General features: G+C 29.5%; 2 protein-coding genes across 2 annotated transcripts; both read left to right on the top strand.

Moving 5' to 3' along the window:
• The first annotated feature begins 890 nt into the window (after window positions 1-890).
• On the top strand, window positions 891-7,748 carry LOC133328606 (histidine-rich glycoprotein-like). Its single transcript, XM_061537156.1, has 8 exons — window positions 891-899; window positions 1,194-1,481; window positions 1,821-1,999; window positions 3,003-3,293; window positions 5,000-5,294; window positions 5,632-5,810; window positions 6,989-7,279; window positions 7,730-7,748. Exons 1-8 carry the CDS (start codon window positions 891-893, stop codon window positions 7,746-7,748), a joined length of 1,551 nt encoding a protein of 516 aa, XP_061393140.1.
• Window positions 7,749-8,002: 254 nt separating this feature from the next.
• On the top strand, window positions 8,003-12,528 carry LOC133328593 (sex-determining region Y protein-like; the record flags this gene model as incomplete). The annotated part of the gene is made up of 5 exons (XM_061537153.1): window positions 8,003-8,011; window positions 8,927-9,109; window positions 9,534-9,712; window positions 11,708-12,002; window positions 12,350-12,528. Coding segments are annotated over exons 1-5 (845 nt in total), but the record flags the coding sequence as incomplete, so codon positions are not given.
• Window positions 12,529-15,203: the final 2,675 nt, after the last annotated feature.

Below are 15,203 nucleotides of genomic sequence, written 5' to 3'. Positions count from 1 at the left end.
CCCAACAACAGCAGTGCGCACCAGAAAGCCAGGACCTACGCTTGCAGCACCTGAGGATCGGTAGTCCTACAACAAACATTTAAATACATTTCGTATTTGAAATTTTGATCCTTTTTTAGAAACTAAAATATAGAAAATTTCATTTATATTTCAATGAATATCTATTTACATTTTTATGAATTCCTTTCTTTATTTTCATTTTAAATTAAAAAATCGAAAATAAAAAAATGAACAGACATTAATCTGGTACCACAGTGTTAAGACACAACTATATATATATATATATATATATATATATATACAACAAACATTTAAATACATTTCGTATTTGAAATTTTGATCCTTTTTTAGAAACTAAAATATAGAAAATTTCATTTATATTTCAATGAATATGTATTTACATTTTTATGAATTCCTTTCTTGATTATCATGAGTATTCGTTCATAACATTTAACATACTGTTAAATTAAAAAATCGAAAATAAAAAAATGAACAGACATTAATCTGGTGTTAAGACACAAATATATATATATACGAGCAATTTGTTACCATTACCCGTGTACATTTGTCTGCGTTCCGTTTTGAGTTCATACTTTTTTCTTCTCCCCCATTTGTAGCTGGTGGGACGCTTTTTAATTTTTCTCTTCCACTGAGGAAATTTGCAAATAGTGGACAGTGCACGAGTTCGAATATTTTTGATTGATGTGTGCAAACATCATTTCGTAAATTAAAAAAAATCCATAAAAAGCAGAGAAAACACTTTGTAAAAGTCAAAAATGTGTTAAGAATAAAAAATTTTCTCAAATTGAAAAAAATCTAATAAGGACTCAAAATAAATTTTAAAAGCATTCAAAAAACATTTAAAGGAATCGAATAAATTAAAAGGCGACATGGCAGTGGTAAGAGGTTCCATTTTTAAAACTTTAACTATGTGACAAATTAGGTTATAATACTCATGTCATCTATTTTTGTTTCCAAAATGTGGGCGACTGCTATGGCAGCTATGTACCTAATGTATAATTTTTTTTATTTATTTATACATTTTTTAATTAATTTAAATATTTTTTTTATTAAATTTGGCAAAATGTTTTGGTGCCATTGAAACTGAGGATTTAGTTTAACAGAGTGCTGCGCTGCAGACCACAAAATTAATAAGAAAGTTAAAAAAACACTCCCTGAAATTAAGCCGCCAGCACCAAAGATATTATTCACATGAACGGTTTTACCATCAAAACTATCTCTCTCCATATCAACAACAACAATATAACCATCCACAACAACACTACCATCAACACCATCCGCAACAACAACATCAGCAACACCATCCGCACCAGCAATACTATTTCCATCATCAATCTATTCCTATTTACTACCATCCCCAATACCAACAACAACATCATCATCCACAACAAAATCAGCAATCAAACCAATCGCAAATGCATCAGCAACAACAAAACGATATCCCCCAACAACAGCAGTGCGCACCAGAAAGCCAGGACCTACGCTTGCAGCACCAGAGGATCGGTAGTCCTACAACAAACATTTAAATACATTTCGTATTTGAAATTTTGATCCTTTTTTGGAAACTAAAATATAAAAAATTTCATTTATATTTCAATGAATATCTATTTACATTTTTATGAATTCCTTTCTTTATTATCATGAGTATTCGGTCATAACATTTAATATACTGTTAAATTAAAAAATCGAAAATAAAAAAGAACAGACATTAATCTGGTACCACAGTGTTAAGACACAACTATATATATATATATATATATATAATATATCAACAACAATATAACCATCCACAACAATAGCAACATCATCCGCAACAAAAACACCATCCGCGACAGCAATACTATTTCCATCATCAATCTATTTCTATTTACTATCATCCCCAATACCAACAACAACATCATCATCCACAACAAAATCAGCAATCAAACCAATCGCAAATGCATCAGCAACAACAAAACGATATACCCCAACAACAGCAGTGCGCACCAGAAAGCCAGGACCTACGCTTGCAGCACCTGAGGATCGGTAGTCCTACAACAAACATTTAAATACATTTCGTATTTGAAATTTTGATCCTTTTTTAGAAACTAAAATATAGAAAATTTCATTTATATTTCAATGAATATCTATTTACATTTTTATGAATTCCTTTCTTTATTTTCATTTTAAATTAAAAAATCGAAAATAAAAAAATGAACAGACATTAATCTGGTACCACAGTGTTAAGACACAACTATATATATATATATATATACAACAAACATTTAAATACATTTCGTATTTGAAATTTTGATCCTTTTTTAGAAACTAAAATATAGAAAATTTCATTTATATTTCAATGAATATGTATTTACATTTTTATGAATTCCTTTCTTGATTATCATGAGTATTCGTTCATAACATTTAATATACTGTTAAATACGCTTTTTAATTTTTCTCTTCCACTGAGGAAATTTGCAAATAGTGGACAGTGCACGAGTTCGAATATTTTTGATTGATGTGTGCAAACATCATTTCGTAAATTAAAAAAAATCCATAAAAAGCAGAGAAAACACTGTGTAAAAGTCAAAAATGTGCTAAGAATAAAAAATTTTCTCAAATTGAAAAAAATCTAATAAGGACTCAAAATAAATTTTAAAAGCATTCAAAAAACATTTAAAGGAATCGAATAAATTAAAAGGCGACATGGCAGTGGTAAGAGGTTCCATTTTTAAAACTTTAACTATGTGACAAATTAGGTTATAATACTCATGTCATCTATTTTTGTTTCCAAAATGTGGGCGACTGCTATGGCAGCTATGTACCTAATGTATAATTTTTTTTATTTATTTATACATTTTTTAATTAATTTAAATATTTTTTTTATTAAATTTGGCAAAATGTTTTGGTGCCATTGAAACTGAGGATTTAGTTTAACAGAGTGCTGCGCTGCAGACCACAAAATTAATAAGAAAGTTAAAAAAACACTCCCTGAAATTAAGCCGCCAGCACCAAAGATATTATTCACATGAACGGTTTTACCATCAAAACTATCTCTCTCCATATCAACAACAACAATATAACCATCCACAACAACACTACCATCAACACCATCCGCAACAACAACATCAGCAACACCATCCGCACCGGCAATACTATTTCCATCATCAATCTATTCCTATTTACTACCATCCCCAATACCAACAACAACATCATCATCCACAACAAAATCAGCAATCAAACCAATCGCAAATGCATCAGCAACAACAAAACGATATCCCCCAACAACAGCAGTGCGCACCAGAAAGCCAGGACCTACGCTTGCAGCACCAGAGGATCGGTAGTCCTACAACAAACATTTAAATACATTTCGTATTTGAAATTTTGATCCTTTTTTAGAAACTAAAATATAAAAAATTTCATTTATATTTCAATGAATATCTATTTACATTTTTATGAATTCCTTTCTTTATTATCATGAGTATTCGGTCATAACATTTAATATACTGTTAAATTAAAAAATCGAAAATAAAAAAGAACAGACATTAATCTGGTACCACAGTGTTAAGACACAACTATATATATATATATATATATATATATATATCAACAACAATATAACCATCCACAACAATAGCAACATCATCCGCAACAAAAACACCATCCGCGACAGCAATACTATTTCCATCATCAATCTATTTCTATTTACTATCATCCCCAATACCAACAACAACATCATCATCCACAACAAAATCAGCAATCAAACCAATCGCAATGCATCAGCAACAACAAAACGATATCCCCCAACAACAGCAGTGCGCACCAGAAAGCCAGGACCTACGCTTGCAGCACCTGAGGATCGGTAGTCCTACAACAAACATTTAAATACATTTCGTATTTGAAATTTTGATCCTTTTTTAGAAACTAAAATATAGAAAATTTCATTTATATTTCAATGAATATCTATTTACATTTTTATGAATTCCTTTCTTTATTTTCATTTTAAATTAAAAAATCGAAAATAAAAAAATGAACAGACATTAATCTGGTACCACAGTGTTAAGACACAACTATATATATATATATATATATATATATATATACAACAAACATTTAAATACATTTCGTATTTGAAATTTTGATCCTTTTTAGAAACTAAAATATAGAAAATTTCATTTATATTTCAATGAATATGTATTTACATTTTTATGAATTCCTTTCTTGATTATCATGAGTATTCGTTCATAACATTTAATATACTGTTAAATTAAAAAATCGAAAATAAAAAAAATGAACAGACATTAATCTGGTGTTAAGACACAACTATATATATATATATATATATACGAGCAATTTGTTACCATTACCCGTGTACATTTGTCTGCGTTCCGTTTTGAGTTCATACTTTTTTCTTCTCCCCCATTTGTAGCTGGTGGGACGCTTTTTAATTTTTCTCTTCCACTGAGGAAATTTGCAAATAGTGGACAGTGCACGAGTTCGAATATTTTTGATTGATGTGTGCAAACATCATTTCGTAAATTAAAAAAAAAAACATAAAAAGCAGAGAAAACACTTTGTAAAAGTCAAAAATGTGCTAAGAATAAAAAATTTTCTCAAATTGAAAAAAATCTAATAAGGACTCAAAATAAATTTTAAAAGCATTCAAAAAACATTTAAAGGAATCGAATAAATTAAAAGGCGACATGGCAGTGGTAAGAGGTTCCATTTTTAAAACTTTAACTATGTGACAAATTAGGTTATAATACTCATGTCATCTATTTTTGTTTCCAAAATGTGGGCGACTGCTATGGCAGCTATGTACCTAATGTATAATTTTTTTTATTTATTTATACATTTTTTAATTAATTTAAATATTTTTTTTATTAAATTTGGCAAAATGTTTTGGTGCCATTGAAACTGAGGATTTAGTTTAACAGAGTGCTGCGCTGCAGACCACAAAATTAATAAGAAAGTTAAAAAAACACTCCCTGAAATTAAGCCGCCAGCACCAAAGATATTATTCACATGAACGGTTTTACCATCAAAACTATCTCTCTCCATATCAACAACAACAATATAACCATCCACAACAACACTACCATCAACACCATCCGCAACAACAACATCAGCAACACCATCCGCACCGGCAATACTATTTCCATCATCAATCTATTCCTATTTACTATCATCCCCAATACCAACAACAACATCATCATCCACAACAAAATCAGCAATCAAACCAATCGCAAATGCATCAGCAACAACAAAACGATATCCCCCAACAACAGCAGTGCGCACCAGAAAGCCAGGACCTACGCTTGCAGCACCAGAGGATCGGTAGTCCTACAACAAACATTTAAATACATTTCGTATTTGAAATTTTGATCCTTTTTTAGAAACTAAAATATAAAAAATTTCATTTATATTTCAATGAATATCTATTTACATTTTTATGAATTCCTTTCTTTATTATCATGAGTATTCGGTCATAACATTTAATATACTGTTAAATTAAAAAATCGAAAATAAAAAAGAACAGACATTAATCTGGTACCACAGTGTTAAGACACAACTAATATATATATATATATATAAATATATCAACAACAATATAACCATCCACAACAATAGCAACATCATCCGCAACAAAAACACCATCCGCGACAGCAATACTATTTCCATCATCAATCTATTTCTATTTACTATCATCCCCAATACCAACAACAACATCATCATCCACAACAAAATCAGCAATCAAACCAATCGCAAATGCATCAGCAACAACAAAACGATATCCCCCAACAACAGCAGTGCGCACCAGAAAGCCAGGACCTACGCTTGCAGCACCTGAGGATCGGTAGTCCTACAACAAACATTTAAATACATTTCGTATTTGAAATTTTGATCCTTTTTTAGAAACTAAAATATAGAAAATTTCATTTATATTTCAATGAATATCTATTTACATTTTTATGAATTCCTTTCTTTATTTTCATTTTAAATTAAAAAATCGAAAATAAAAAAATGAACAGACATTAATCTGGTACCACAGTGTTAAGACACAACTATATATATATATATATATATATATATATACAACAAACATTTAAATACATTTCGTATTTGAAATTTTGATCCTTTTTTAGAAACTAAAATATAGAAAATTTCATTTATATTTCAATGAATATGTATTTACATTTTTATGAATTCCTTTCTTGATTATCATGAGTATTCGTTCATAACATTTAATATACTGTTAAATTAAAAAATCGAAAATAAAAAAAATGAACAGACATTAATCTGGTGTTAAGACACAACTATATATATATATATATACGAGCAATTTGTTACCATTACCCGTGTACATTTGTCTGCGTTCCGTTTTGAGTTCATACTTTTTTCTTCTCCCCCATTTGTAGCTGGTGGGACGCTTTTTAATTTTTCTCTTCCACTGAGGAAATTTGCAAATAGTGGACAGTGCACGAGTTCGAATATTTTTGATTGATGTGTGCAAACATCATTTCGTAAATTAAAAAAAATCCATAAAAAGCAGAGAAAACACTGTGTAAAAGTCAAAAATGTGCTAAGAATAAAAAATTTTCTCAAATTGAAAAAAATCTAATAAGGACTCAAAATAAATTTTAAAAGCATTCAAAAAACATTTAAAGGAATCGAATAAATTAAAAGGCGACATGGCAGTGGTAAGAGGTTCCATTTTTAAAACTTTAACTATGTGACAAATTAGGTTATAATACTCATGTCATCTATTTTTGTTTCCAAAATGTGGGCGACTGCTATGGCAGCTATGTACCTAATGTATAATTTTTTTTATTTATTTATACATTTTTTAATTAATTAAAATATTTTTTTTATTAAATTTGGCAAAATGTTTTGGTGCCATTGAAACTGAGGATTTAGTTTAACAGAGTGCTGCGCTGCAGACCACAAAATTAATAAGAAAGTTAAAAAAACACTCCCTGAAATTAAGCCGCCAGCACCAAAGATATTATTCACATGAACGGTTTTACCATCAAAACTATCTCTCTCCATATCAACAACAACAATATAACCATCCACAACAACACTACCATCAACACCATCCGCAACAACAACATCAGCAACACCATCCGCACCGGCAATACTATTTCCATCATCAATCTATTCCTATTTACTACCATCCCCAATACCAACAACAACATCATCATCCACAACAAAATCAGCAATCAAACCAATCGCAAATGCATCAGCAACAACAAAACGATATCCCCCAACAACAGCAGTGCGCACCAGAAAGCCAGGACCTACGCTTGCAGCACCAGAGGATCGGTAGTCCTACAACAAACATTTAAATACATTTCGTATTTGAAATTTTGATCCTTTTTTAGAAACTAAAATATAAAAAATTTCATTTATATTTCAATGAATATCTATTTACATTTTTATGAATTCCTTTCTTTATTATCATGAGTATTCGGTCATAACATTTAATATACTGTTAAATTAAAAAATCGAAAATAAAAAAGAACAGTCATTAATCTGGTACCACAGTGTTAAGACACAACTATATATATATATATATATATATAGGAGCTTAGTGGTACGTGCGTGAGTGACTGGCAGATCATCGCCCAGAATTGCCAGAAAATTGCGGTACGAGCACTTTGTTACCATTACCCGTGTACATTTGTCTGCGTTCCGTTCATACTTTTTTCTTCTTCCCCATTTGTAGCTGGTGGGACGCTTTTTAATTTTTCTCTTCCCCTGAGGAAATTTGAAAATAGTGGACAGTGCACGAGTTCGAATATTTTTGATTGATGTGTGCAAACATCATTTCGTAAATTAAAAAATCGATTAAAAGCAGAAAAAAAACACTTTGTAAAAGTCAAAAATGTGCTAAGAATAACAAATTTTCTCAAATTGAAAAAAATCTAATAAGGACTCAAAATAAATTTTAAAAGCATTCAAAAAACATTTAAAGGAATCGAATAAATTAAAAGGCGACATGGCAGTGGTAAGAGGCTCCATTTTTAAAACTTCAACCATGTGACAAATTAGGTTATAATACTCGTGTCATCTATTTTTGTTTCCAAAATGTGGGCGACTGCTATGGCAGCAATGTACCTAATGTATAATTTTTTTTATTTATTTATACATTTTTTAATTAATTTAAATATTGTTTTTTATTAATTTTAGCAAAATGTTTTGGTGCCATTGAAAATGAGGATTTTGTTTAACAGAGTGCTGCGCTGCAGACCACAAAATAAAGTTAAAAAAATCATTCCCTGAAATTAAGCCGCCAGCACCAAAGATATCATTCACGTGAACGTTTTTACCATCAAAACTATCTCTCTCCATATCAACAACAACAATATAACCATCCACAACAACACTACCATCAGCAATAGCAACGCCATCCGCAACAGCAATACTATTTCCATCATCAATCCATTTCTATTTACTATCATCCCCAATACCAACAACAACATCATCATCCACAACAAAATCAGCAATCAAACCAATCGCAAATGCATCAGCAACAACAAAACGATATCCCCCAACAACAGCAGTGCGCACCAGAAAGCCAGGACCTACGCTTGCAGCACCTGAGTATCGGTAGTCCTACAACAAACATTTAAATACATTTCGTATTTGAAATTTTGATCCTTTTTTAGAAACTAAAATATAGAAAATTTTATTTATATTTCAATGAATATCTATTTACATTTTTATTAATTCCTTTCTTTATTATCATGAGTATTCGTTCATAACATTTAATATACAGTTTAATTAAAAAATCGAAAATAAAAAATGAACAGACATTAATCTTGTACCACAGTGTTAAGACACAACTATATATATATATATATATATATAAATATATCAACAACAATATAACCATCCACAACAACACTACCATCAACAATAGCAACATCATCCGCAACAAAAACACCATCCGCGACAGCAATACTATTTCCATCATCAATCCATTTCTATTTACTATCATCCCCAATACCAACAACAACATCATCATCCACAACAAAATCAGCAATCAAACCAATCGCAAATGCATCAGCAACAACAAAACGATATCCCCCAACAACAGCAGTGCGCACCAGAAAGCCAGGACCTACGCTTGCAGCTCCAGAGGATCGGTAGTCCTACAACAAACATTTAAATACATTTCGTGTTTGAAATTTTGATCCGCTTGCAGCACCTGAGGATCGGTAGTCCTACAACAAACATTTAAATACATTTCGTATTTGAAATTTTGATCCTTTTTTAGAAACTAAAATATAGAAAATTTTATTTATATTTCAATGAATATCTATTTACATTTTTATTAATTCCTTTCTTTATTATCATGAGTATTCGTTCATAACATTTAATATACAGTTTAATTAAAAAATCGAAAATAAATAATGAACAGACATTAATCTTGTACCACAGTGTTAAGACACAACTATATATATATATATATATAAATATATCAACAACAATATAACCATCCACAACAACACTACTATCAACAATAGCAACATCATCCGCAACAAAAACACCATCCGCGACAGCAATACTATTTCCATCATCAATCCATTTCTATTTACTATCATCCCCAATACCAACAACAACATCATCATCCACAACAAAATCAGCAATCAAACCAATCGCAAATGCATCAGCAACAACAAAACGATATCCCCCAACAACAGCAGTGCGCACCAGAAAGCCAGGACCTACGCTTGCAGCACCAGAGGATCGGTAGTCCTACAACAAACATTTAAATACATTTCGTATTTGAAAGTTTGATCCTTTTTTAGAAACTAAAATATAAAAAATTTCATTTATATTTCAATGAATATCTATTTACATTTTCATGAATTCCTTTGATTATTATCATGAATATTCGGTCATAACATTTAATATACTGTTAAATTAAAAAATCGAAAATAAAAAAGAACAGACATTAATCTGGTACCACAGTGTTAAGACACAACTATATATATATATATATATATATATATATATATATATAAATATATCAACAACAATATAACCATCCACAACAATAGCAACATAATCCGCAACAAAAACACCATCCGCGACAGCAATACTATTTCCATCATCAATCCATTTCTATTTACTATCATCCCCAATACCAACAACAACATCATCATCCACAACAAAATCAGCAATCAAACCAATCGCAAATGCATCAGCAACAATAAAACGATATCCCCCAACAACAGCAGTGCGCACCAGAAAGCCAGGACCTACGCTTGCAGCACCTGAGGATCGGTAGTCCTACAACAAACATTTAAATACATTTCGTATTTGAAATTTTGATCCTTTTTTAGAAACTAAAATATAGAAAATTTCATTTATATTTCAATGAATATCTATTTACATTTTTATGAATTCCTTTCTTTATTTTCATTTTAAATTAAAAAATCGAAAATAAAAAAATGAACAGACATTAATCTGGTACCACAGTGTTAAGACACAACTATATATACATATATATATATATATACAACAAACATTTAAATACATTTCGTATTTGAAATTTTGATCCTTTTTTAGAAACTAAAATATAGAAAATTTCATTTATATTTCAATGAATATGTATTTACATTTTTATGAATTCCTTTCTTGATTATCATGAGTATTCGTTCATAACATTTAATATACTGTTAAATTAAAAAATCGAAAATAAAAAAATGAACAGACATTAATCTGGTACCACAGTGTTAAGACACAACTATATATACATATATATATATATATATATATATACAACAAACATTTAAATACATTTCGTATTTGAAATTTTGATCCTTTTATAGAAACTAAAATATAGAAAATTTCATTTATATTTCAATGAATATGTATTTACATTTTTATGAATTCCTTTCTTGATTATCATGAGTATTCATTCATAACATTTAACATACTGTTAAATTAAAAAATCGAAAATAAAAAAAATTAACAGGCATTAATCTGGTACCACAGTGTTAAGACACAACTATATATATATATATATATATATATATACGAGCAATTTGTTACCATTACCCGTGTACATTTGTCTGCGTTCCGTTTTGAGTTCATACTTTTTTCTTCTCCCCCATTTGTAGCTGGTGGGACGCTTTTTAATTTTTCTCTTCCACTGAGGAAATTTGCAAATAGTGGACAGTGCACGAGTTCGAATATTTTTGATTGATGTGTGCAAACATCATTTCGTAAATTAAAAAAAAATCCATAAAAAGCAGAGAAAACACTTTGTAAATGTCAAAAATGTGCTAAGAATAAAAAATTTTCTCAAATTGAAAAAAATCTAATAAGGACTCAAAATAAATTTTAAAAGCATTCAAAAAACATTTAAAGGAATCGAATAAATTAAAAGGCGACATGGCAGTGGTAAGAGGTTCCATTTTTAAAACTTTAACTATGTGACAAATTAGGTTATAATACTCATGTCATCTATTTTTGTTTCCAAAATGTGGGCGACTGCTATGGCAGCTATGTACCTAATGTATAATTTTTTTTATTTATTTATACATTTTTTAATTAATTTAAATATTTTTTTTATTAAATTTGGCAAAATGTTTTGGTGCCATTGAAACTGAGGATTTAGTTTAACAGGGGTGCTGCGCTGCAGACCACAAAATTAATAAGAAAGTTAAAAAAAACACTCCCTGAAATTAAGCCGCCAGCACCAAAGATATTATTCACATGAACGGTTTTACCATCAAAACTATCTCTCTCCATATCAACAACAACAATATAACCATCCACAACAACACTACCATCAACACCATCCGCAACAACAACATCAGCAACACCATCCGCACCAGCAATACTATTTCCATCATCAATCTATTCCTATTTACTACCATCCCCAATACCAACAACAACATCATCATCCACAACAAAATCAGCAATCAAACCAATCGCAAATGCATCAGCAACAACAAAACGATATCCCCCAACAACAGCAGTGCGCACCAGAAAGCCAGGACCTACGCTTGCAGCACCAGAGGATCGGTAGTCCTACAACAAACATTTAAATACATTTCGTATTTGAAATTTTGATCCTTTTTAGAAACTAAAATATAAAAAATTTCATTTATATTTCAATGAATATCTATTTACATTTTTATGAATTCCTTTCTTTATTATCATGAGTATTCGGTCATAACATTTAATATACTGTTAAATTAAAAAATCGAAAATAAAAAAGAACAGACATTAATCTGGTACCACAGTGTTAAGACACAACTATATATATATATATATATATATATATATATAAATATATCAACAACAATATAACCATCCACAACAATAGCAACATCATCCGCAACAAAAACACCATCCGCGACAGCAATACTATTTCCATCATCAATCTATTTCTATTTATTATCATCCCCAATACCAACAACAACATCATCATCCACAACAAAATCAGCAATCAAACCAATCGCAAATGCATCAGCAACAACAAAACGATATCCCCCAACAACAGCAGTGCGCACCAGAAAGCCAGGACCTACGCTTGCAGCACCTGAGAATCGGTAGTCCTACAACAAACATTTAAATACATTTCGTATTTGAAATTTTGATCCTTTTTTAGAAACTAAAATATAGAAAATTTCATTTATATTTCAATGAATATCTATTTACATTTTTATGAATTCCTTTCTTTATTTTCATTTTAAATTAAAAAATCGAAAATAAAAAAATGAACAGACATTAATCTGGTACCACAGTGTTAAGACACAACTATATATATATATATATACAACAAACATTTAAATACATTTCGTATTTGAAATTTTGATCCTTTTTAGAAACTAAAATATAGAAAATTTCATTTATATTTCAATGAATATGTATTTACATTTTTATGAATTCCTTTCTTGATTATCATGAGTATTCGTTCATAACATTTAATATACTGTTAAATTAAAAAATCGAAAATAAAAAAATGAACAGACATTAATCTGGTACCACAGTGTTAAGACACAACTATATATATATATATATATATATACAACAAACATTTAAATACATTTCGTATTTGAAATTTTGATCCTTTTTAGAAACTAAAATATAGAAAAATTCATTTATATTTCAATGAATATGTATTTACATTTTTATGAATTCCTTTCTTGATTATCATGAGTATTCGTTCATAACATTTAACATACTGTTAAATTAAAAAATCGTAAATAAAAAAATGAACAGACATTAATCTGGTACCACAGTGTTAAGACACAACTATATATACCCTGTAGGACTTTCATCAACTAGTTTACAAAATGTTTAGTTATAAAGAAATTATTATTCAACTGATTATAAATTAGCTAGAAAGTCATCTAAGACTCAACCACATTGAAACCAAAAATATGTTCATGTCATCAAAAACATAACACACGCAAACCAAGAAACCGTTAGAATTGCATTCCACACAACAACACCGAATGCAAAGATGAAGAAAAATCATTCTGTTTGAAACTTCGGAGAGTGAAGACGTGTAAATCGTAATTAATTATAATTGTGCTCTTTAAGTGTGAAATTAAAAATAAATTGGTAAGTGTTTTAATAATATAATTGAAATGTTACCTATCAAGTCACATCGTAGAAAATTATGTAAGAAGCAAAGAGAAGAAGTAAATATAGATACATATTTCTTTTAATTTGTAGCACATATACAGAATATTTGTAAAATTTATAACAAAATCATCCAATAAAAACATGGAGTCCCCGCCAAAGTCAGTGAAACGCATCAGAATGAATTTAAGTAAGTAATTTATTATATAAATTAAACCAACTATTCTAATTGGAATTTTAATTTCACTATATTTCAGATGTTCATCAGCCTACCTAACAAATTTCCAAAATGTTTTCGAGTGCCTTATGGACGCCCTGCAATCACTTCCAGTGGATCCAGAGAAAGAGCTCCAAAAAGCATTGCATATTATTAAAAAACGCCACTTTCACAACATATGCATAAAAAAACAACTATAAGTCAGTCATTTATATAAATTTTCTGTGATGAATTATTGATTTGGCATATTTTATGTACTTCCACCTATGTATATAATTTCCAACTATTAATAATAAAATATATTGAATTCTAAACTGAAATTGTATATTGTATTGGTATAATTACAAATTAGCCAAGTTAAGTTAGTAAATAGTTATATTAACATATACCAACTAAAAGTCATTTCGAAAATTCTACATACAAATTAATCTCTTTTAGACCGATGACTATCTGCATTTTTTTAATGTAACTATAAATCGGTCAAAAATAACTAGTTTGTAACCAGTTGAAAAGTTACTGACTACTACCGCGATCATCGCCATGTTAAAATAGTCAATTGGTCCAAAGAAAAATAATCGATAAATGGACTAGTAGTGACTATTTTAAAATTAGTTTAAAGTTAGTTTAAAATTGGTTCATTTCCCTATAGGGTATATATATATATATATATATATATATATACGAGCCATTTGTTACCATTACCCATGTAAATTTGTCTGCGTTCCGTTTTGAGTTCATACTTTTTTCTTCTCCCCCATTTGTAGCTGGTGGGACGCTTTTTAATTTTTCTCTTCCCCTGAGGAAATTTGAAAATAGTGGACAGTGCACGAGTTCGAATATTTTTGATTGATGTGTGCAAACATCATTTCGTAAATTAAAAAAAATCCATTAAAAGCAGAAAAAACACTTTGTAAAAGTCAAAAATCTGCTAAGGATAAGAAATCTTCGCAAATTGAAAAAAATCTAATAAGGACTCAAAATAAATTTTAAAAGCATTCAAAAAAAAAATTTAAAGGAATTGAATAAATTAAAAGGCGACATGGCAGTGGTAAGAGGCTCCATTTTTAAAACTTTAACCATGTGACAAATTAGGTTATAATACTCATGTCATCTATTTTTGTTTCCAAAATGTGGGCGACTGCTATGGCAGCAATGTACCTAATGTATAATTTTTTTTATTTATATATAAATTTTTTAATTAATTTAAATATTTTTTTTTTATTAATTTTGGCAAAATGTTTTGGTGCCATTGAAACTGAGGATTTAGTTTAACAGGGGTGCTGCGCTGCAGACCACAAAATTAATAAGAAAGTTAAAAAAACACTCCCTGAAATTAAGCCGCCAGCACCAAAGATATTATTCACATGAACGG

Source organism: Musca vetustissima, unplaced genomic scaffold (genome assembly GCF_032173495.1).
Source record: "Musca vetustissima isolate MV318-11 ecotype Yass unplaced genomic scaffold, APGP_CSIRO_Mvet_v1 utg315242, whole genome shotgun sequence".
NCBI classification, from domain to species: domain Eukaryota; kingdom Metazoa; phylum Arthropoda; class Insecta; order Diptera; family Muscidae; genus Musca; species Musca vetustissima.
The sequence above is the reverse complement of the archived record's forward strand: the minus strand, read 5'-3'. Positions and strand labels throughout refer to the sequence as shown.

What these genes read in the sequence shown, in the direction of transcription:
- LOC133328606 (XM_061537156.1), top strand. An exon ending in GATATACCCCAACAACAGCA is followed by an intron (nt 2,000 to 3,002) that starts GTGCGCACCAGA and finishes CCTGAAATTAAG; the next exon opens with CCGCCAGCACCAAAGATATT. An exon ending in TCCCCCAACAACAGCAGTGC is followed by an intron (nt 5,295 to 5,631) that starts GCACCAGAAAGC and finishes CCACAACAATAG; the next exon opens with CAACATCATCCGCAACAAAA.